Source organism: Staurois parvus, unplaced genomic scaffold (assembly GCF_062004578.1).
Source record: "Staurois parvus isolate SC_StPar_1 unplaced genomic scaffold, SC_StPar_1.0 ptg000346l, whole genome shotgun sequence".
NCBI lineage: Eukaryota > Metazoa > Chordata > Amphibia > Anura > Ranidae > Staurois > Staurois parvus.
The window spans coordinates 409,711-434,040 of NW_028318142.1; the positions used below are offsets into that span (position 1 = coordinate 409,711).

The following is a 24,330-nucleotide window of genomic DNA, read 5'->3' on the forward strand; positions in this document are numbered from 1 at the left end:
TGGTACTGATGGGCAGCACTGATAATCAGTGCCCTGATGATCGGTGCTGATCCGTCCTCTGACAATTGCCGGTTCTCGGCAGTACTTTCCTCATGCTGTGACAGCACGAGGAAAATGCAGCCGATAACCAACAACTGCATTTACCGGTGATCTGCTGTGTTATTGGACACAGCTGATCACGTGGTAAAAAGCCGCTGTCATTGGCCTTTTACCACATTGCCAGGGGCGTGCGGGAGGGTGCATTCTGGGAGGACATCATATGACACCCTCCAAGAACAGGACAACCACGCTGTAGCAGTCATTCGGCTATAGCATGGTTGGCAAGTGGTTAAACATGTGGGCTTAGTAAGTAATGTGGCGCAGGAAGTAAATATAAGCAAAGTGCAGCAACCAATAATGACCTGGAGTTTGCATGTTCTTCCTGTGCCTCCGTGGGTTTCCTCTGGGCACTCCGGTTTCCTCCCACACTCCAAAGACATGCTGGTAGGTATATTAGCTCCTGTCTAAATTGGCCCTATTATGTGTATCTATGAATGTGAGTTAGGGACCTTAGATTGTATGCCCCTTGAGGGTTAGGGACTGATATGAATGTACAATATATATGTAAAGCGCTGTGTAAATTGACGGCGTTATTCTAGTACCTGAAATAAAATAAATAAATGACCAATCATCATTTGCTAATCCGACCCCGGTAATGCATAATATACAGTGGGGCAAAAAAGTATTTAGTCAGCCACCAATTGTGCAAGTTCTCCCACTTAAAGAGATGAGAGAGGCCTGTAATTGGCATCATAGGTAGACCTCAACTATGAGAGACAAAATGAGAAAAAAAATCCAGACAATCACATTGGCTGATTTGGAAATAATGTATTTGCAAATTATGGTGGAAAATAAGTATTTGGTCACCTACAAACAAGCAAGATTGCTGGCTCTCACAGACCTGTACCTTCTTCTTTAAGAGGCTCCTCTGTGCTGCACTCATTACCTGTATCAATGGCACCTGTTTGAACTTGTTATCAGTATAAAAGACACCTGTCCACAGCCTCAAACAGTCACACTCAAAACTCCACTATGGTGAAGACCAAAGAGCTGTCGAAGGACACCAGAAACAAAATTGTAGACCTGCAGCAGGCTGGGAAGACTGAATCTGCAATAGGCAAGCAGCTTGGTGTGAACAAATCAACTATGGGAGCAATAATTAGAAAATGGAAGACATACAAGACCATTGATAATCTCCCTTGATCTGGGGCTCCACGCAAGATCTCACCCCGTGGGGTCAAAATAATCACAAGAATGGTGAGCAAAAATCCCAGGACCACACGGGGGGGACCTAGTGAATGACCTGCAGAGAGCTGGGACCAACGTAACAAAGGCCACCATCAGTAACACACTACGCCGCCAGGGACTCAGATCCTGCAGTGCCAGACGTGTCCCCCTGCTTAAGCCAGTACATGTCCGGGCCCGTCTGAAGTTTGCTAGAGAGCATTTGGATGATCCAGAAGAGGATTGGGAGAATGTCTTATGCTCAGATGAAACCAAAATAGAACTGTTTGGTAGAAACACAACTCGTCGTTTTTGGAGGAGAGAGAATGCTGAGTTGCATCAAAAGAACACCATACCTACTGTGAAGCATGGGGGTGGCAACATCATGCTTTGGGGCTGTTTCTCCGCAAAGAGACCAGGGCGACTGATCCATGTACAGGACAGAATGAATGGGGCCATGTATCTTGAGATTTTGAGTGCAAACCTCCTTCCATCAGCAAGGGTATTGAAGATGAAACGTGGTTGATCCCAAACATACCGCCTGGGCAATGAAGGAGTGGCTTCGTAAGAAGCATTTCAAGGTCCTGGAGTGGCCTAGCCAGTCTCCAGATCTCAACCCCATAAAAAACATTTGGAGGGAGTTGAAAGTCTGTGTTGCCCTGGGACAGCCCCATAACATCACTGCTCTAGAGGAGATCTGCATGGAGGAATGGGCCAACATACCAGCAACAGTGTGTGCCAACCTTGTGAAGACTTTCAGGAAACATTTGACCTCTGTCATTGCCAACAAAGGATATATAACAAAGTATTGAGATGAACTTTTGATATTGACCAAATACTTATTTTCCACCATAATTTGCAAATAAATTCTTTCCAAATCGGCCAATGTGATTGTCTGGATTTTTTTTCTCATTTTGTCTCTCATAGTTGAGGTCTACCTATGATGCCAATTACAGGCCTCTCTCATCTTTTTAAGTGGGAGAACTTGCACAATTGGTGGCTGACTAAATACTTTTTTGCCCCACTGTAAGTAATCTGCTTTATTCAGCCATAAACTGAATTTAGATTTCGATTAAATTTAAAGAGGTAGTAAACACCGCCTGGTGACTTGTACTTAGGTACACGGAATAGCGCCTAAACGCGCACCGTTTAAGATATGTTCACTATTTCTGCAGCCAGTGTAGTCACCGGAATATACGCACGGAGCTCTGAATAGACGTTATACTGAGTATGCCGTCTAAGCAAAGTGCTGTGCTCCGATTGTGCATCGCCAGGACTGATGTCATCGCGGCTCGGCCATTTAAACAGCCGGAGCCCACAAACCCGAAAGAACGAACAGGTGAAGATGGAAGCCCTCTCAGTGGTGACAGGGCATTGCTGGAGGGCTTCCTTTTAAAGTAAGTCTTCCGTAATGTGCTAGCATGCAGCACATACTGTACATTATGCCATTGACTTACAGGGGGAAGTTTTTTTTTTTTTTTTTTTTTTTTTTTTTTTTTAACAGCCTCTAATACCACTTTAAGTTACAAAAAACAGAAAATTCCAAAAAGTTGCCGTGCATTACAGTTTTTTTTTTATACTAAGACTACAAAGGTAGACATTAAGAGCAACAAATGAAGAATACTATACCGCTCTGCCAATATGCTTCTTTATACGGATGTAGAGAATGGGCAAGACCAGGTAAGCCAGGATCTCCCACACTTTTCCAGCCAGCAGCATCCAGGTGAGCTTGTCTTCCGCATCTATACTGATCCAGCACCAACCCACTGAAACATAGGATGCGTCATATCCAATCTTCTGTAGGCATACTGCAGTGACGGTTATCACCAGCGGAACACCCCAACTGTGGGAGAGAAATGAAAGTATCTGAAGTACAGTCAGCAGATTACTGTAATACCATATTATTATACAGGATTTATAGTGTGCCAACAGATTGCTCAGCGCTTTACAATATAAGGCAGCGGTTCTCAACCTGGGGGTCGAACGACCATTTCCCAGGGGTCGCCTAAGACCATCGGAAAACGCATATTTCCGATGGTCTTAGGAACCGAGACACCGCTGCTCTGTCTCGCGATCTGTGGGCGGGATGATATGCTGCCCCTGTAACCTGGCCACACCTCCGGGATCACTCAACAGCTCCGCCTCCTCGCCGCTGATTGGCCACCGGAACTGTAGCTCAGGAGAGGCACACAGGCGGCCAATCACAGGCGAGGAGGTGGAGCTTGGAGAGGAGGAGCCGAGCGGCAGAGCACGCAGATCGAAGAAGATCGAGGGAGCTGCAGGACCGAGTGAAGAGGAGAGAGGCCAGAGAAGGAAGACAGCTGACAGGTAAGTGCAAATTTTGCTTCTGCAGGCTGTAGATGGGAGAGGGAGAGAGCGAGCCCAGGCTGGAGCAGGGGTCAGCAAGGTAAGTATCATTGGTGTCAGTGGGAGGAATAGTGCCCCATCATTTGTGTCACTAATACCAACGATGGGGCACTATTCCTCCCCCCACTGACACCAATGATGGGGCACTATTCCTCCCCCCACTGACACCAATGATAGGCACTATTCCTCCCCCCACTGACACCAACAATGGGGCACTATTCCTCCCACTGACACCAACGATGGGGCACTATTCCTCCCACTGACACCAACGATGGGGCACTATTCCTCCCACTGACACCAATGATGGGGCACTATTCCTCCCACTGACACCAATGATGGGGCACTATTCCTCCCACTGACACCAATGATGGGGCACTATTCCTCCCACTGACACCAACGATGGGGCACTATTCCTCCCACTGACACCAACGATGGGGCACTATTCCTCCCTCTGGCACCAATGATAGGCACTATTCCTCCCACTGATACCAATGATGGGGCACTATTCCTCCCACTGACACCAATGATGGGGCACTATTCCTCCCACTGACACCAATGATGGGGCACTATTCCTCCCACTGACACCAATGATGGGGCACTATTCCTCCCACTGACACCAATGATGGGGCACTATTCCTCCCACTGACACCAATGATGGGGCACTATTCCTCCCACTGACACCAATGATGGGACACTATTCCTCCCACTGATACCAATGATGGGACACTATTCCTCCCACTGATACCAATGATGGGACACTATTCCTCCCACTGACACCAATGATGGGACACTATTCCTCCCACTGACACCAATGATGGGACACTATTCCTCCCACTGACACCAATGATGGGGCACTATTCCTCCCACTGACACCAATGATGGGGCACTATTCCTCCCACTGATACCAATGATGGGGCACTATTCCTCCCACTGACACCAACGATGGGGCACTATTCCTCCCACTGATACCAACGATGGGACGCTATTCCTCCCACTGACATCAGTGATGGGGCGCTAGTCCTCCCACTGATACCAATGATGGGGCACTATTCCTCCCACTGACACCAATGGCGGGACACTATTCCTCCCACTGATACCAACGATGGGACACTATTCCTCCCACTGATACCAATGATGGGGCGCTAGTCCTCCCACTGATACCAATGATGGGGCACTATTCCTCCCACTGCAAAATTACAGTTCTGAAGTAGCAACGAAAATAATTTTATGGTTGGGGGTCACCACAACATGAGGAACTGTATTAAGGGGTCGCGGCGTTAGAAAGGTTGAGAACCACTGATATAAGGGGAGACAATACAGCAACAATACAAAGGTTAGGAGGGCCCTGCTCCTTGGAGCTTACAATCTAAGAGGAAGGGGCTGGTGCTACAAAAGGTAATAACTGTGGGGGATGGACTGGTAGGAGGAATAGAAGATTCCATTATTAGCTGAGGGCAGGATAGGCTTCCCTGAAGAGATGGGTTTTCAGAGATTGCCTAAAAGTGGGCAGAGTAGGCGATCGTCTGATAGATTGGGCTAGAGAGTTCCAGAGGATGGGGGAGGTTCTGGAGAAGTCCTGGAGACGAGCATAGGAGAAGGAGACAAGGGAGCTAGAGCAGGAGGTCGTGGGAGGAGCGGAGAGTACGGTTTGGGTGATATTTGGAGACAAGATTGGTGCTGTAATTTGGGGCAGAGTTATACATGACTTTATATGTTATGGTTAATCCATGCACATGACACTTCACTGATGAACTAAAAAAAAAAGTCTCCTAAATACCTAAACAGTTGAAAATAAATTTTATTCAGCGGTCATGTGACTCCCAGTACAAAGCAGAACTTCACTCTCTAAATCAACATTGACTATTTTTAATCCTTATGCTGCCAGCATTAGTAAATAGAGAGGAAAGTATATCATTTAACTGTTTTACATTTTTTTCTTTTTTTTTTTGTACCTTAATTCAGTAATTCCTGATTTCCACACTCAATCATGTCATACATCCCAGGAGTCTTCCAAAGAAGGGGAGGAGGGGATTTCTCAGCTAACCACATCCTCCTGTCTGCATGCCTGAGCCAAGGTCAGATAAATTCCAGGAAGTAATTGCTACATGAAACATTTGCCCTTATTCAAGATGGCCATGACCAGAAATGCTAAGGGAGGTGTTTTTCCAAGTGACTTCTCAGTAAAATAAAATATGGAGACATGGATGGATGGGGGAATTTGCTTTGAATATTACAAAAATGAATGAAATAGTGTTTTGGTTCGTGGTGCTCAGATGAAGTATAGTTCTGCTTTAATCACACTAGAGGGTGTGTCAACCTGTCATTTCACAGGCTGTAGAACTGTCCTGTTGTCCCCAGGGCTGGCAAGAAGTGTACATGGTTAGCATTAGAAACAAATGAGTAATGTCAGTGATACTTTTTTTATTTGCACTAACACCAAAATTTATAGGACAAGATTTCCGGGTGTCCCCCCTTTTTCAAGGTCCAAGCAGTACTAAACTCCCAAACAGTATAAAAGACAAAAAAACAATCAATAACTATTAACATTATGATGAAGCAAATAACTGAGGAAGGGCAATTGATATTTTAGTTTACATGTAATCTTTAAAAGATGAAGAAAGATGAAGAAAAAAAGAGCATACTAATAATTCAAAACACCTATCAGTATATCTTTTCATGTGTAAACATCATTTCAAAGGAACACTAAAAGTCAAAGTTCATCTCCAACCAAACCTTTTTTTGGTTTTGAGTGTGCTGCAAAGTAGAGATTTCTCCTCGCTTCCTGTCCTGGTAAAAAGTGTTGACTAGAACAGGAAATGATGAGAATCTCTCATCGTATCTTTCTGTGATGGTGACCCCAGCTCAGGTGCCACCTCTTCTCCATGCCACTGTCTGGACAGTGTTGCGATAATTATAGTGGCCCAAACAGTGGCAGGTAGAAAAGGTGGTACCTGAGCTGACATCGTCGTCACAGAGAGATAAACATGAAATCAGAGACGTCCACCCACGTATAACAGTCCAAGGAGCTGTGCTGGAGAACTGGGAGAGGATATCTGATTGACACCCAGAGGCCTGGATGTTGAGGAGAGCACTTGGGACACACAGGTGGGCAAGAGATAAGTAACAAAAATGGTGAAAGGTCTGGGGGATAAAACATATCAAGAATGACTTCAGGAACTTAACATGTACAGTCTGGATGAAAGAAGGGAAAGGGGAGACATGATTGAAACCTTTAAAAAACATCAAGGGGAGTGAATAAGGTTCAGGAGGTCAGTATTTTCAACACGAAACCAAAATCAAGAACACGGGGACATGACCTTAAACTAACTGGAGGAAAGTTCAAAACTAATCTCAGAAAGTACTATTTTACTGAGAGTAGTTGATGCTTGGAATGAACCTCCAGCAGAGGTAGTGAGCCAGTCAACACTAAATAGGTTCAAACATGCTTGGAACAAGCATAGATCTATACTCAAAAAGTTACAGAAAAAAAACAAAAAACAAAAACAAAAAAAACCAAACAAAAACAAAAAAAACAAAAAAAGCAAAAACAAAAAAAAACAAAAACAAAAAAAACAACCTCCCCCCCCCCCCCCCCCCCCAAGAAAAAGCAAAAAAAAAAAACAAAAAAACACACACACAAAGAACGGGCAGACTTGATGGACCACTCAGTCTTTTTCTGCCATAATCTTTCTATGTTTCTATGTCCCCTTTCCTTTTCTTTTTTGCACTAGTATAATGATTGGTGTTTATTCACAGGTACATTTTATGTTTATGGCACAGGGATATTTATTTTAAGCGCTGCACTATTCTTTTTCCAATACCCATACAGCGACTGCAGCTGATTGAAGCCCGCTGACAATTTTCCGCAGGGCTCCTTCAATTTTTCAATCAAAAGATGTAGAGAAGGAGGCGGCCGAGAGGGATGCCCACTTAGCGAAGTTTATACAGTGTATGGCAGCTTTAGAACCCCTGCTGGGTTTTTACAGGTTACAGATAAAAGCTGTAACAACCAAAGTCGGCTCTTTAATTCTAGCATTAACTAAAAACATGACCAATTCGTAATTTGCTTTCTAAATATTTTTTTCTAAATAGAGATCTGAATGATGAAATAGAAATACACAGAAGAGAATAAGCAGCAGATTTAGGATTCTTGCTGTTTTCAATCCTCTATAAATAGCCTCATCTCAGCAGCCGAAGCATCTCAGATTGCGTCTGGTGACACAGTCTATTAACCTTGTGTCGGCTCTTAAACCACCTGATGTCAGGACACAGAGCCAGCGCTGCTGTACAGAATGGACCAGAGTTTCCTTTTAACCTTGCTAACTCTAACGCTGACCCCAATCTCAAAGACAAAAGACAAGTGTAGAAAAAAAAAATCTTACAGGTCGTTTGACATTCAGCATTTTTTTGCCTTTCTACGTGGGAAAATATTTGCGATTCTGTTCAGTCGCTTTCATGATTCATACACCTCTGGCCCAGACAGAGGTTGAAGCCATTTTTTTTCATTAGCATGAAAGTGTATATAAACTCAAAAAGAAAAATGTAATTTATTGTAGTTTATCAGTCCTTTGATGTGATCGCTGCATTTGTTTTCTTTTTTCAGGCTGTAAACATTTTTAGCAGATACAGAAAATACTTGCGTGTCTTGCTACAAATGCAGTGTACTGCAGGAAAGAAGGCACAAAGCTATCTCTCTCTTTTAGGCTACGTTCACACTAGCGTTGTGTGCAGGCGGCAGAGAGGCGTTTGGGAAGTGTTTTTACAGCTTCCCAAACGCCTCTGGCAATTATGCACACTGAAGTACATGGTGCTGTTCTAACGGGAGCGCAAGCGTTGCGGCGTGGCAAAATGTACGCCTCTGGACGAGTCGGGGGGCGTTGAAGCCTCCTATTCTTGTCTATGGTGCCGCTCCGCAAACGCCCGGCCGGTGTTTGCGGCACGGTTGCGACACAGTTGCGGGGCGTTCGCGGAGCGGTAACACCATTCAAACTTCATTCTAAGCATTTGTGGGGCGTTTTTAATGCTATAGGGGCGTTTGGCAAGCGTTGGTATAACAGTCAAGTGTGAACGAGCCCTTATAAACTGCAAGTCCAATCAATTCACCATGTAATGGAGATATATAAGGGGAAATCTGAAGCCGAGCCTATGGGGTTGATTTACTAAAACTGGAGAGTGCAAAATCTGGAGCAGCTGTGAATAATAGCCAATCAGCTTCTAACTTCAGCTTGTTCAAATAAGCGTTGACAAAAAAAAAAAACCTGGGTTTCTTTGCAGAGCTGCACCAGATTTTGTAAATTAACCCCTATGTGACAACCATGGCTCCTTACTATGGAGAAGTTAGAACTGACACGAAGGAACAGGAAATGTGTTAATCTCAGTATTACCAGGTGAAAATAAAGAGGAAAGAGCCTGAAAAAGAAAACAAATGCAGCCACTAAATATGAGGATATTAAATTTTTGTTTTTTTGGGTTTAGATCCACTTTAAGCCTGTATTCACACTTAGCATTCTCTAAACACGGGTGAAATTACAACGTGCATATGAATGTTTTCTGAGTCACATGCATAGGGCAGCCTATTTATTTGAATGGGCTGTCAACATGTGGCAAAGTAGCTCATCACATGCAGTTCTGTTCAGTGCAATTTCAGCCCATTAATTTTACATGTGCTGAAATCACACCGCACCAAAAGTAGTGCACGAATGCTCATGTTTTCAACCCCCCCCCCCAACTCCATGCAGTGCAGTGTTTCTGGTGGGAAATTAACCGTTATCCTCAAAATTATAAGGCAAGAATCCCAACATTGTACCATCATGCAGTTCATCCATAGAAATAATAACATTTTACAGATAAACTATTCATTCATGTCCAACAGCTACAAAGACCTAGAGCTCTCCAATCAGCAGACAAGCATGAGCCTTGCTGACTGCAGAGTTATAGGTCTGACATAGCAACATCTGCAGAGAGACTACTGCTTCCACACAGAGAGCAAAGGTTCTTCTTTGCAGCATGATGGCAGGGGAGAGGATTTTCAACTCGGACAGTGGCTGCTTTCTAAAGAAAAGAACTGTAAGGGCTCATGTACACTGCAGCTGATAAACTGACGTTCAGGAGCTGTTCAGCGTTTCTTTTCAGCAGCCCCTGAACTCTCCCTAATGTTTTCCTATGTGTCCATGTACACAGTTGTTTACAGGCAGTTGAGTTCAGTATCATTATTTTGAACGCACCAAAATTGCGTTCAGTAGATTTTACCGGCATTTCAAATGCCAAACGCTTGTAAATACGGACAACATCGTTTATAAGCGTTTGATTTTGGAAGAGTTTTTTAACTGTTCTATGTCCAGATGCTGTCCAGAGCCTTTTTTCATCATCAGAAATGCATGCACAGCATTTTACATGTATTCAAATGGACCCAGTACACCAGCGCAGTCAGTTGCAGGTTTCGTGTGAAGGAAAAAAATGGTAGAACGTGCCGCATTCTGCTCATGATGGGATCCATAGTGAATACAACCAGAAAAGACAGGTCATCTCAACACATACTGCTCTCTCTGCTTCTGTTCTATTTCTATCAAAAGGTCCTAAAATAGTTAATTATTTACTATTTTTCAGTGCATTCTGGGCATTTGGGAGGGTCTCCTGAGGTTATCTTTTAAAAATGCTTCTGAACGCAAACGCACATAAACGCGGTATGCAAATGCAGTCAAATTGACGTTTTCTTAACCTACGTTTTCCAGCAGTCTGTTTCCATCGTTCAGAAGAGTTTTCCAAACGCCGTGTATACATGATACCTAAGACTTTGTACACCTTTTCTTTTGATGTACCTGGAATGTCCTTAGCGGATTTACACTAAAAGTTCAGTTGGAATTTAAAATAGTTATTCAAAACATTTCAATTTCAGCTTTCAGCAGTCTAGTGGAAGAACAATAAGACATTATTTCTCATTTGGAAACTGAAGAACGAACACTAATAGGTCTGTAATCAGCTCCTTTCATGGGATAAAGGGGCATAGAGTTTCAATCAATCCTGAGCTGTGTAATCTGTAATCTGGTCAAACTATTACTACAAACCATGCAAACAAATTATGGAAACTATAAAATCTAATAACAAGGACATCCAAATTCCCTCAGAATAATCCCCACCTGGTCTTCCACCTAATGTCATGCTAGGCTATAAAGCAACAAGCTAGCCTCTGCAGATCAGTCATCTGAAAATATAGGAAAGTATAAGAAAATTGTGAAATAGCCAGTAATCACTTGAAGGCCAAGCATTTTTTTTGCACTTTGTTGTTTACATCAGTATTTTTTGCTAGAAAATTACTTATAACCCCCAAACATTATTTATATACAGGTGAAACTCGAAAAATTAGAATATCGTGCAAAAGTTCATTTATTTCAGTAATGCAACTTAAAAGGTGAAACTAATATATGAGATAGACTCATTACATGCAAAGCAAGATAGTTCAAGCTGTGATTTGTCATAATTGTGATGATTATGGCTTACAGTTCATGAAAACCACAAATCCAGTCTCAGAAATTTAGAATATTACATGCAATCAATAAAACAAGGATTGTACATAGAACAATATTGGACCTCTGAAAAGTATAAGCATGCATATGTACTCAGTACTTGGTTTGGGCCCCTTTTGCAGCTATTACTGCCTCAATGCGGCGTGGCATGGAAGCTATCAGCCTGTGGCACTGCTGAGGTGTTATGGAAGACCAGGATGCTTCAATAGCGGCCTTCAGCTCTTCTGCATTGTTCAGTCTCATGTCTCTCATCTTTCTCTTGGCAATGCCCCATAGATTCTCTATGGGGTTCAGGTCAGGCGAGTTAGCTGGCCATTCAAGCACAGTAATTCCATGGTCATTGAACCAGGTTTTTGTGCTTTTGGCAGTGTGGGCAGGTGCCAAGTCCTGCTGGAAAATGAAGTCAGCATCCCCATAAAGCTTGTCTGCGGAAGGAAGCATGAAGTGCTCCAAAATCTCCTGGTAGACGGCTGTGTTGACCCTGAACTTAATGAAGCACAGTGGACCAACACCAGCAGACGACATGGCTCCCCAAATCAACACAGACTGTGGAAACTTCACACTGGACTTCAAGCATCTTGCAGTGTGTGCCTCTCCATTCTTCCTCCATACTCTGGGTCCTTGGTTTTCAAATGAGATGCAAGAGTTGCTCTCATCAGAAAAGAGGACTTTGGACCACTGAGCAGCAGACCAGGTCTGTTTTTCTTTAGCCCAGGTAAGACGCTTCTGACATTGTTTGTTGTTCAGGAGCGGCTTTACAAGAGGAATACGACATTTGAAGCCCATGTCCAGCCTCAGTCCACTCCTTGTGAAAGTCCAACACTTTTGAATGACCTTTTCCTGACAATCCTCTCCAGGCTGCAGTCATCCCTGCTGCTTGTGCACCTTTTTCTTCCACACTTTTCCCTTCCACATAACTGTCTATTAATGTGCTTTGATACAGCACTTTGGGAACATCCAACTTCTTTTGCAATTACCTTTTGAGGCTTTCCCTCCTTATGGAGGGTTTTAATGATGGTTTTCTGCACAACTGTCAGGTCAGCAGTCTTTCCCATGATTGTGATTCCTACTGAACCAGACTGAGAGACCATTTAAAGGCTCAGGAACCCTTTGCCGGTATTCTGGCTTAATTAGCTGATTAGAGTGGGACACTTTGAGCCGAGAATATTGCACCTTTTCACAATATTCTAATGTTCTGAGATTGTGGATTTGGGGTTTTCATGAGCTGTAAGCCGTAATCATCACAATTATGACAAATCACGGCTTGAACTATCTTGCTTTGCATGTAATGAGCCTATCTCATATATTAGTTTCACCTTTTAAGTTGCATTACTAAAATAATTGAACTTTTGTACGACATTCAAATTTTTCGCATTTCACCTGTATTATATATATATATATATATATATATATATATATCTCCATCGTTTATCACTATATCTATGTGTGAGAACTAATACATATGTATTTCAGTATTCAATTATCGGTTTTACATAAATTTTCAATAATTTCTTGCACTCTGTATAACACTATGAACCCTTATTGTAGTTTTCATATGTATTAGTTCTCACACATGGACATAGTGCTAAAGGTAATTTACATGCTTTAACACTTGCGATATACATCTTTTCTCTTACTTATTTTTATTACATTTTATCACCTTTTTAATCCCTTAATTGTCCACACTTGCGCTTAATGATAGCCCTCTTGCTGTGGGTCATTTACTCCTCAAGCTGTGTCTGCCTGTTGGAGGAGTACCCTTACTCCTCTTGCTGGGAGTATAAATGCCCTACATCAAGATGGTGTCCTTATTGCCTGATGAGGGAGCATGCATGATCTAAATGCGCGCCATCCCCTGCTATCACGTGACCAGAAGCAATGCCTTAACCAAGGGAATCCCGGAACTAGGACGACATGCTGGAAGCCACCAGCACCACCGCCAGATGCCAGTGACCACCATCCATCCAGAGGCTTCACACTCCTTCACTACAGCAGATGCTTATTAATTTACAAGCGCAAACCTACTTGTGCTTTGTGAGTGGCCTGTATTACTACATTTTTTTATTCAATAAAAAGCTTTTATACTGCACTTAGAGGGCACCGCCCCTTTCTTCCTGAAATATACAGATAACCCTACTAGAAAGGTCATGGACTCCCATGCTTTCCTTGAAGAGGATGTATTCAAGAAGGATCTTTTTCCTCCTGAGAGCAACTCATTCTTTCACAAATATTTGTAGAAGCAGTCTGCATGCCTAGGTGCTTGATTTTATACACCTAAATCCAATGATTTGGAAGGGTGTCCCAATACTTTTGGTAATATACTGTAGATGTATATAAGTGAACAGATAGAAGATATCTGGAGGGGCGATGAAAGATGTGGATAATTCTTGGAGTTCAGTTTTAAGCACCAGAGCGAATTTTAAGAAGTTAATTTATTGTCAGTGATCAGGAAGGCAGCCCTCAGGAGTAATCAGTAGCTAATGTGGATATATTGCTGCAAAGTTTAGGACTTTTTTGTACTATTATGTTTGGGATGTGGGGGACCAATATAAAAATGTTGGGGGCATACAAACAAAACTTGAACTTTTTACCTGACATGACTGAAAAGAGCACTTTCTGTCTTATGTACTTTACACATATGTACTAGGTAAAAGTTTAAAGCCTACAGGCAGTCTTCTCACTAGTCTTCTCTATTAAGGTTGACAGTTTTGTTACTTCTAATACAAAAGGTATACAAAGCAACACTAAGGCACTGGTTGTTCTGTAAGAAATGTATTTTTCTGTGTTGCAAAACAAACCGCATAACTGCCAGAACTGGTTTATGTTCAAGTAGGTACAGCTCTCCAATAGGTCCCCTATTTTATCCTTTAAAAAACACTGCAAGTAGAAAAAGAAAAAAAAAATGTTGATCTGCCAAAATTCCAGTGTGCTTCCAACTGCTTAGAAATGACAACAGTACCTTTTCTGCATAAAAATCAGAACCAGGGTTGTCAGCTCTGCTAAATGGACTCTAGAATTCCAACGTCACACTGCATGCAGGGCTCTTTTTGGGGATATACTGTAGTGCTGGAGGCATGCCTACATCAGTAGAGACTGTCCTCCAAGTAGCTGCCTCTGCAAGTAAGAAGTCTGGTGACAACACACAGTGAGTAATAAAAGCAGTTTTTCACTACAGAAGGTAAATTTGTGTGCTTGGACATACGCTTTAACTTGCCATTAAGTGTATTCCAACTTGACATTACTATTCCAGTTCTTTAATGCCTTATGCACACAGGATTTTTATTTAACTCTCCTAGAAGCCAGCAGCATTTTTTGCAGAAAAAATGACTGCTTGTAAAAGGTGTCTAAAGCTATTACAAGCTTTTACAGGCGTCAAGCTCTTGGGCGTTAATTTATTTGGCCAGAATAAATAATTTATTCTAGCCAATGAAATTAATTAATGCTCAAAAGCCATACGAGTCTAGCGTTTAGGCATGTTGAGTAGCGTCAAATGTTTTTTTCTGCCCAAACGCTGCTGCTCCTGGACTCCCTGGCAGCGGTTTTTTTTTTCTGCCTCTAAAAGCCCCGGCCACTAAAAGTTTCCAAAAGTCTATGTATGCATGGACACTTAACCAGAATTACATTGCATATTTATTATGTACTTCATTCTTGCTTTTAAAACTGCCCTAAAAATCAAAATGTTGCTTCATTTGCAAATGAAAACCTGGTGTGCAGGTATACAACTTCATCAATAATCTAATTTTCAGTTTTCTGTGACTAGCTCTCTGCTTTTCTAAAAAAAACAAAAACCCAATGCACTGCTCCTCAAGTCAAATTGGAGGCATCCACTGCAACAAGATTTTTGGTTACAATGTTTTCTAGGACTCTTAAAAGTCTAATGCCTGACTTACGTGGATTGCAGAGGTAGAGGTTATGTTCTGTTCCAAAACAGAAGGTCCTAAATTGGCAAAAGGAGGAGGATCTGGTACTTGATGATTCAGGTAAGCCACCATGGTAGGATTGTTGGAGCAAATAGTTACCTCCGGACCCCTCGTTGAGTTAAAAGCTAGCAGGGTTTGCTTTACTGCTCTGAGCTTCCCTAGGTTTCAGAAGGCATGAGCTAACTCCCGGGACCATATCCCTTGGGCTTTGAATTATGTAGATAAGCTCCCAAAGCACTTGCATCCATGATCTTTATTGGATATAATAGGGCCCAAAACACTTCCCAACAAGGATGGAATCAGGACAGCCTTACCCTACTGTACCTTTGGCATAATTTGGACACCTGCTGACAGATTCAGGAGGAATTAGGAGGCATCCACCCTTTGTATTCGTTTTCCTGGAGGACCACTTTTTGTTTGGCTTGTGGGTTTTGCCAGCTTGATCGCTGAGAAATTGTTAGCCTCAAGAAAACCTCCAATTGCGCACTCTTCTATTTCAGAATATGTTTGCCCTTTTACGCTGAACTGGAAACAACATAATCTAGACCTGACAAGGAAATTTTCTTCAAACCGAATGACTGACACACACACACACACACACAGTAGATTTTGAAGGCACATCTCCGTTCCAAGATCTCAGACAAATGGCTCTCCTGGCGGAGTTAATCAAAGCCGATGATCTAACAGAAGCTTTCACTGTCTCCACTACTGCATCTGCCAGATAGGCAACTGCTATACCTACACCTGACAAAGGATCTATAACCTGTTTGGCTACTAAAGCTGAGAGATCCACTCAATCCAACAGTCCATATTCCTGGCCACACAAGTGGATTCTAAGATTGGAATCATAGCCCAAGAATTGGCCTCCAAAGTTCTCCTCATTAAGGCCTCAGCATTCCCTGTCCATCTGATGCTTAATGTTACCCGCACTGAATGAAAGTTCAGCAGTTTTAGAAACCTGGGATAGTGCTGCATCCAGTTTAGACATGAAAAACAAAACACCTCTCCTCATCACCAGCACTGAATGGAAACTTCCTCTTCCATGATCTGACAACTACCTTCCTTTCTGGATCCTTTTATTATAGGATCAAATCCTTAAGACACTGGTAGAAGAAAAAATTGGTTGGATCATAAATTTGTTCTGTGTAAAAAATCTTACATTTCCTCCAAGGAAAATAAATGCCTGGAAGGGTGCAAGTCCTCCATCGATTCTTCCAAAGCTTCCCTCCTTTTCCACTGAGCTACCAGAAGAATTAATCTTCACTTCTCCATCTTTCCTTCTGGGAAGCCACTACAAGGGAACTAGTAGGACAACGCAGCATAGAGAATAAAGGACCAGCCAGAAAAGTGGAAAGCAAAAAACAAATGGTTGCAGGCTGGCACTGAGTTTGAGGTAGCAGGTTTCATTTGAAGGTCCACGTGCAGCCAGTCTTTCAGATGTACAGACATCCGGTAAAAAAAGAAAAAAAAAAAAAAGGTCACAGCTGCACTTAGCACCCTAACACAAACAGGGAGGGTGCAAGTATAAACCACCACCTCTCCTGGAGGACAGAAACACTAGTGTAGCAAAGCCCCTTACAAAGGATTCGCCCTTCAGAGGTCTGTATTTATATACTCAATATGCAAATTATATATGACACCCCCATACAATAATGAAAGCTAAGTGGAATCTACTCACGAAAGTGCAATAAATGATCAACATTCACTAATATTCACATAAAGTGCAGAGGGTCCTCAAATAACCTCACTTATGTCCTTATGAGGATGTCAAGTGACAAAATGCGTAGGGTGGGGTTTTGGAGGTGACGTCACCACGTAGGGCAGTAGTTCTTGCGGTCGTGGCCAGGGACAACTTGGTACATGTTTATGCCTTCATACTTGTGTCAGTGGCAACACTTGACTATGAGTGTTTTTATGAAACCTTACATAATAAACTAGCCTGATAGCTTTAAGCTATGGAAGCTCCCCTCTTCTTTTCATTTTGACCAAATGAGATATATGAGTGTGCTGTTCCGAGAAGCCTGAGACAATAAGACCACGGAACTGCAGAGCATTACTCCCAGAGCAACATGCGGTTTTCCTGTTTTATGATTTGACCAGCATATCACTCTGGTGAGTTTAATTTGGTGGTAGAAAAGCACTGTGGGGGTGTTAAGAGTAGATCCAGAATTTCATTTTGCACTGGTGGACTCTTTTACATGTTGTACGGACACTACAATCAATAAGGAACTATATCAGAGTTATATGATATTTTTATAAGTTTATATATGGTTATTTGCACAGCGTCTTGTGCACTTTGAGCAAATGAGGCTCTAATTCCAGTAGATTGCACATTTATTTTTTTTTAAGGGGATGTTATATATATTTTGCACTTTGTTTATATGCACCTTATAAGGATGTAAATGAGGGTATCTGATGACCCCCTGCCCTTTATATGAATATTAGTGAATGCTGATTATTTATTGTACTGCATAGCACTTGAGTAGATTACACTTTCGTTATTGTATAGGGATGTCATATATAATTTGCATATTGATTTTTTGCATGTTTAAAGCGATTTCCCGAGAGTATTGTATGCAGATATACAGATTGGGGTTCTGCACATTGCACTTCCATATGGAGTAACATATATTGTAGTTTTGTGGGTTTAGTGCAGGCATGCACTGTTCTATATTTTATCAGTCTTGATTGGTGATGGTTACAACATTTAGAATAGCAGTTGCCGGGAGTAATTCGATTTTTTAGCACTATTTTGCCTGTGGCGCAGTCCATAATATTTTTCTATTCAAGTGGGGTTTAGCTTTAATGAATATTACATTTTCTATGTAGTTTATATTGTGCTTATGTTTATAATGGATCAATGGAATTTGAAGAAGTTTTTTGTGCCTGCAGGCCTAGCAATCATGAGAGACATATTTCCAGTGGTTGTTTACCATCTACTTGCGTGCTTCCCCATGGCATTCAAAGCCTCTATTTGTTGTTTTGTGGTTCCGCTATAATAAAGAGATCCTTCATGAATTTCCAGTTTCAAAACACTGTAGAATGGCTGTGTGTGCTGAGTACACTGTGCAATCACTGTCATGCATGAGTTACATGCACTTCACACGGAGTACTACACAACATGGCAGTCAAGAGTCATCTTCAGATGGGACGAGACAGAGCTACATCATTGTATTTCAGTACTTTACAACAGCGGCTTAGTGCATACCTCAACTTTCTACCTTAAGAATGAGGGACACAATGAGGAGGAGATATGCAGCACTCAGACACAAAAACAGGCACGCTGAAATTGCACTGAACATATGGGATGGCTTAAAGGAGTGTGGTTAATAGAGAATATACACTGTACACAGTCTGCAGTGCTGGTCCCCATAATACCCCATAAGGGTTCATACATATGGAGTGTTAAACTGGTAGTAAAGTCAGTTTTCTCACTTGTAACTACAGGTAAGCCTATAATAAGGCTCACCTGTAGGTACTGTAAATATCTCCTAAAAGTGCACCGTTTAGGAGATATTTACTAAAGGAGTACCGACGCATGTGCTCTGTAGAAACGGCATGCCCGTGCCATTCCTTCAGAGCTGTGTGCTGTAAAAAGTGACTCCAGCGTGCATGCGTGGGAGTGACGTCATCGTGGCTTGGTCATTTAACCTCCCTAGCGGTCTGATTATGTCCATATTTCTGTGCTCAAAGCGGTACATTTTTTTGCATGGAAATATATAGTTTTTTTTATTGTAGGCCTGTAATTTTTAGGAATAACTCACTGAAATCTGTCCGAACAAGAGTCTAGTAAACATCCCGGGTATGATAAAATTTGAAACATGAAACAATAAATTATAATTTAATAAATAATCATAAAAAATAATAATATAATAATAATAAATTTAATTCAATAATATAATCAAACCAAAAACACTGAAATTTTAAATATAGCGCCAAGTTTGCACATCACTGAGCAAAGTCGCAAAATCGTTTTCAGTGTCCGATGACGAATCTCCCCACAAATCATTCACTCAATTCTGCAAGTGGTTCTAATTTACTATCGCTGTTCTCTAGTTGGTCTAAAACCACTTTTGACCTAAAGGGACGCTTTTTGGACGCCATGGACGTTTCTCAGTTTCCAGGCAGAAAGAACGGTACAAATGCAGGCAGGGCACAGGACAAAGCACTCGGGGCAAAATGTATGTGAAATGGTTTGATACAGTAATGTTTTACTTTGTGATTTTAGTGTATTGAGTGAATGTCACTTTTGGTCATTTTCAAATTTCCCGCCGTTCCGTCCCCCGTACGTCCCGACGCTTGCAGGGGACGGAACCTAGATGACAGATGCCGGCATCCACCGGATTACATTGCCGGGGACACCGCAGGAGGGACATCGCGGGAGCGCAGGACAAGGTAAGTGAAGAACAGATGCCGGAGCAGCGCTGCATGGTAAGCCCGAGTGTAGCTCGGGGTTACCGCTTTCGGTACTGAAACTTTACCCCGAGCTACACTCGGGAATACCTCCAGGGAGGTTAAGCCGCCGGAGCCTGCTAGCAGTGACAGCTCGCCGCTGGAAGGCTTTGTTTAATGGTAAGGGCTCCTGTACACGGGGTGGTTGGAAAACTCTTCTGAACAATGGAAACTGACTGCTGGAAAACGTAGGTTAAAAACCGTCATTTTTGCCGCGTTTGCATACCACATTTATGTGCGTTTGCATTTAGAAGCATTTTTAAAAGATAACCTCAGGAGACCTTCCCAAATGCCCAGAATGCACTGAAAACAGTAAAAAAATTTGAGAGGAATAGAGAGAGAAGCAGCAGAGAGAGCAGTATGTGTTGAGATTGCTTGTCTTTTCTGGTTGTATTCATTATGGATCCCATCATGAGCATAATGCGGCACGTTCTACCATTTTTTCCTTCACGCGAAACCTGGAATTGACTGCGCTGGTGTACTAGGTCCATTTGAATACATGGAAAACACTTTGCATGCATGATGAAAAAAGGGCTCTGGACATGGAACAGTTAAAAAATGCTTCTAAATGCAAATGCTTATAAATGCGGTTAACTGCGTTTACAAGCATTTGAAACGCCAGTAAAATCTACTCCTGAACGCAAGTTTGGTGCAAACAACTGTAAACTCAACTGCCTGTGAATGACTGTAAATTACATAGTGTGCATGGACAGATAGGAAAACATTAGGGAGAGTTCAGGGCCTGCTGAAAAAAAACGCTGACCAGCTCCTGAACGTCAGTTTAGGAGCTGCATTGTACATGAGCCCTAAGTTACACATAATGTGCTACTATGTAATGCATATTAGCACATTATGCCATTGTCTGTTTTTTTTGTTAGTTTTTAAAGATGGAAATTTTAAAAGTGATTGTAAAAGTTTTTTTCCTTTCAGATCCAAGTTGCACATATAATGCCATTTTAACATCTTTAGTACTGTGATTTTACCACAATTCACACCTTTATCCATGTAAATCAGGGAATTAACACTCATGAATACTTTCTGACACTGAGAATGGGATTATATAACTAGATAAAAGTGGAACTTTCACACCTACCATCATCCTGTTCTTGGACAATCAGCATCTACACATTCCATGGTGATTGGATTAAGGTGTCTGTAACAGAACCATCCCCAGACTGCACTTGGGTACGTCCGTTAGGATACCGCTTCCCTGTCCGAACACTGACCACAGCAGACCATACAAGACTAGACAACACTGATCTTGAAGTAAACCAGGACATAGACCACTTTATTTTAAACACAGATACAAGATATATACATTCAAAAGGAACAACCCCCCCCTCCCTGCATAATGACACAGGGCGGGGCAATCTACCTTTAGTAACAAGAGACACACCAACAGACAGTCCCATCAGGAGGGAGGGCTTCCGGAAACACCCCCTCCCCCCCACCAAGCCAATACACAAACACATACATCCCATAATAGTTTGCTCCCAAGCAAGACACACAATAGAACAATGGGATGCAACCACATGGCATTAAACAATCAACAACCCCCCATCCCAATATTAGGACAGATCACCCTGTACCCCTAACAGGCACAGGGTGACTTACACATAATAGGGATATGGGGAGCTGAAACAGGGGTCTCCCCACCTCTCCAAAGTGAGCTGGGTTCCGTGGGCCCCCCACCCAAAGTGACTCCCATCACAGTGTCTATCCTACTTGTGTGGACAGAAATACTGGGGTATCTTCCCTGACACTCAATAAAACTGAAGAAGTGACTTGGAGAAACTATGCCCCCAACATTACAGAACAAGTAAAATTGAATGCGATTAACTATTACTATAGCCATGGATAAATGAGAACCTTCACTGGCATTTTGAGGATGAATTGCTCCACAGTGCCAACAGCTACAAAGGCCAGTGGGGGCTTTTTAAAGCTGGTTTACGGTTTAATAAATCTAATACTTGTATGTTCATAACTCGCCCTGTCTGGAGGCCAGACAGTGACTACAGCTTCTAACAACTTGCTAAGAGCCTACTTAGGAGACAGGAACAGAAGTGGTAGTATATAAACTAGTTTAGAGGAAAAGTACTTTAAGTCTGCTGCAATGTTCCCAGTTAGCATTAGCAGAACAGTGACCATTATTTGGTGCATGGAGCAGCCCTTTAATTGGTTGTACAGTCTCTGCTGGTGGTGTCTGCAGAACGTCTTATAATGCAGCTGCCCGCTATCACACCTGTGACTGCACTGAGGAATTGCTTATTTGCTGCTGTGTATATAGAAGTTGCCATTACAATATTTGTAAATTATAGGCTCTCTACGCTCTTTTGGCCATCATGTCTCATGTCAAGTAGTTAGGCTTCAGTGGCTTCAAATGTTTACTGGCACTGAATATACATTTTGCTAGGCAGACTTAGTCACATCTGACTTTGCACTAAAGATGCTCTTTTTGTTGGTCTGCCTCTTACAGTGGACTGTTGGCACAAAGCAAACCAATCATAATTTCGGACAAGTCAAACTGAGGATATGATGAAAAAAAGGATATTCATTACATGTTACACCCTGAATATGGATGTAACATGTTACAAAAGGTGAACTTATCCTTTAAACTATCTGCATGGAGTTTGCATTGGTTTCCTCTCACACTCCAAAGACCTTTTGTCTCTTGAAAGAAAATTAATTTTTTTGGGGGGCTCTTTGCCCCTACCATCCACATTTGTAATAGCAGACCAGACTATTATGTTCCTATACTTCTGTGATCTACATTATAATACCTTATATGTACTCCACTGGAAATGTATGGATAACCCATCTTTACCTGTATACTTCTGACCTATTGTGGTTTTGTATTTTATTTGCATTTGTCAAAAATAATGAACTAGAAAGAAAATAAATTTCCATCAATCTATTAGAACATATAAAAAGTATTGCTTTATATTTTATTAACAAATGTTTTGGGTGCAGTTATTCTTTATTTAGTATTGGATAAAGTGCGGTACGGCAAGAACTACTGTTGGGTTTTTATTGTGGCTTTCATTTCCCCTTACTACCTGTGTGGTTGCCAAGACAGAAAGCGATCAAAATCTTTTCAATGGAGTAATACATTTTTTTTTAATTCTAGAGTGAAAAAGAATGAGAACCTCTGTCAGGTTCTACGACCCTATTCCCATTTGAGCCAAGTGTCTTTGGTTGTTTTTCTTAGGCTTCAGCTTTTTTTTCTTTATTTTTAGCCAATGAAAAGCTAATTACTAGGCAGGAGAATGCATGTTGTCATGCATTTTTCAGGTGCTTCTATTGAGATCTATTGGGGTCAAAACATCACTCTGCTCCAAAGAAGCTCATGTACTTTTTCTGAGCAACGAGCTTCAAGATTCAAGTGATACTATGCTCAGGAACAGGGGCGGACTGACCATTTGGAAACTCGGGCACTGCCCGAGGGCCCGGGGTCATTAGGGGGCACCATTAGATGCCCCTGGTACCTTTTTCATAGGCTTTTTTGAGTTTGGGCAAGCACACAGGGGCCCCATGATCCCCTATTGCCCGGGGGCCCCATGAGTTGTCAGTCCGCCCCTGTTTAGGAACCACTGAATATACTGGAAATCTTCATGTTTAGCATTGAAGCACTTCTGGTGAAGCTTCAAATTTCTAACATGTGAATGCTCCATTACAAATTTTATCTTTCAGTGCAAGATATAATAGAGCAGCCTTTCTCAACCTCTTCACCCAGAGGAATCTCTGAAATTAATTTCAAGCTGCAAGGAGCCCATGCTAAAACCAATGTATCAGGGTCCTTGGTGTGCTACAGTGGTCTCTGCCAAAAGGTATCATATGGGAGGCCAATTAGCCGCAGCTCAAGGAGCTCTTAGCAACCGTAGTTGAGAATGGATGGTATAGTGTTTGGATCCAGTACTTCCAGCCTATGCTTTCAAAAAAGGTTTTTCACCCTGTCTGTGTTCCCATGAAGGAGATCTCCTCACTCCCTGTTTGGTCACCAGAACAGGAAACAAAGGAATTTATTTCCAACAGTCAACTGCAGGAAATGACCCAGAACATCTGCAACCAATCTTATTTTTTTAAGTGGATGTTTTGATTCCCCTATATGATGTGATGACCACAGTGATGATAAATCTCTAACTTGTATCAGACATCTGAAGTATTAGGTTCTTACTATATTGCAAATGGAAACAGCAAGTAAGCTATATATAGTTACACAGTAAATGTTAATACAATGTTGAACATATTTCAGTTGAAAGTGTTACTGAACCCACAGCAGTAAAATCAGTCTGTGTATGCAGTAAAGCATGCTTATTATACTCACTGTGGAACCTAAGGGGTTAATCCTCCGCATTGTGTAAAAATGTTAGATCCTGTCTTCTCTGATCCTCCTCCTTTCACGTTCCCCATTACATCTCCTGATGGAACACATCCTCGGGGATGTGCAAATGCTCAGTTTGGTGTGTACTGCTGTTTTTATTTTTCTTGGGAAAGTGCATGTGATCAGCACAGGGCCAATCAATCAGCACTGTCCAGACAAAGGGTCAGGGGCTTATGCAATCTCATAGGGCAGTGAGAGAATGAAAACTCCTTCTACAATCTTTAACCAATGCTCAGCCAGACACTGATAGAAGTCACAAGACTGATCTAACTGCAGATGAGAAAAGGTATTTAGCAGTTTATATTTACTAAAATAATTTCAATTCCATTTCTGTGTACTGTGTGAGACCAGATATAGTGAATGCTATATAGTGGTAATAGTGAATATAGGGTAACACTTTAAGCTCATAATAAGCAGTGGGAGT

General features: G+C 42.0%; 1 protein-coding gene across 1 annotated transcript in view; it reads right to left on the minus strand.

Moving 5' to 3' along the window:
• GPR157 (G protein-coupled receptor 157) overlaps positions 1-24,330 on the minus strand; it is a 55,166-nt gene that overhangs the window by 10,821 nt on the left and 20,015 nt on the right. Inside the window, exon 3 of the mRNA XM_089684324.1 lies at positions 2,893-3,106. Coding sequence (XP_089540450.1) covers positions 2,893-3,106 — 214 coding nt within the window. The remainder of the gene's footprint in view (positions 1-2,892; positions 3,107-24,330) is intronic.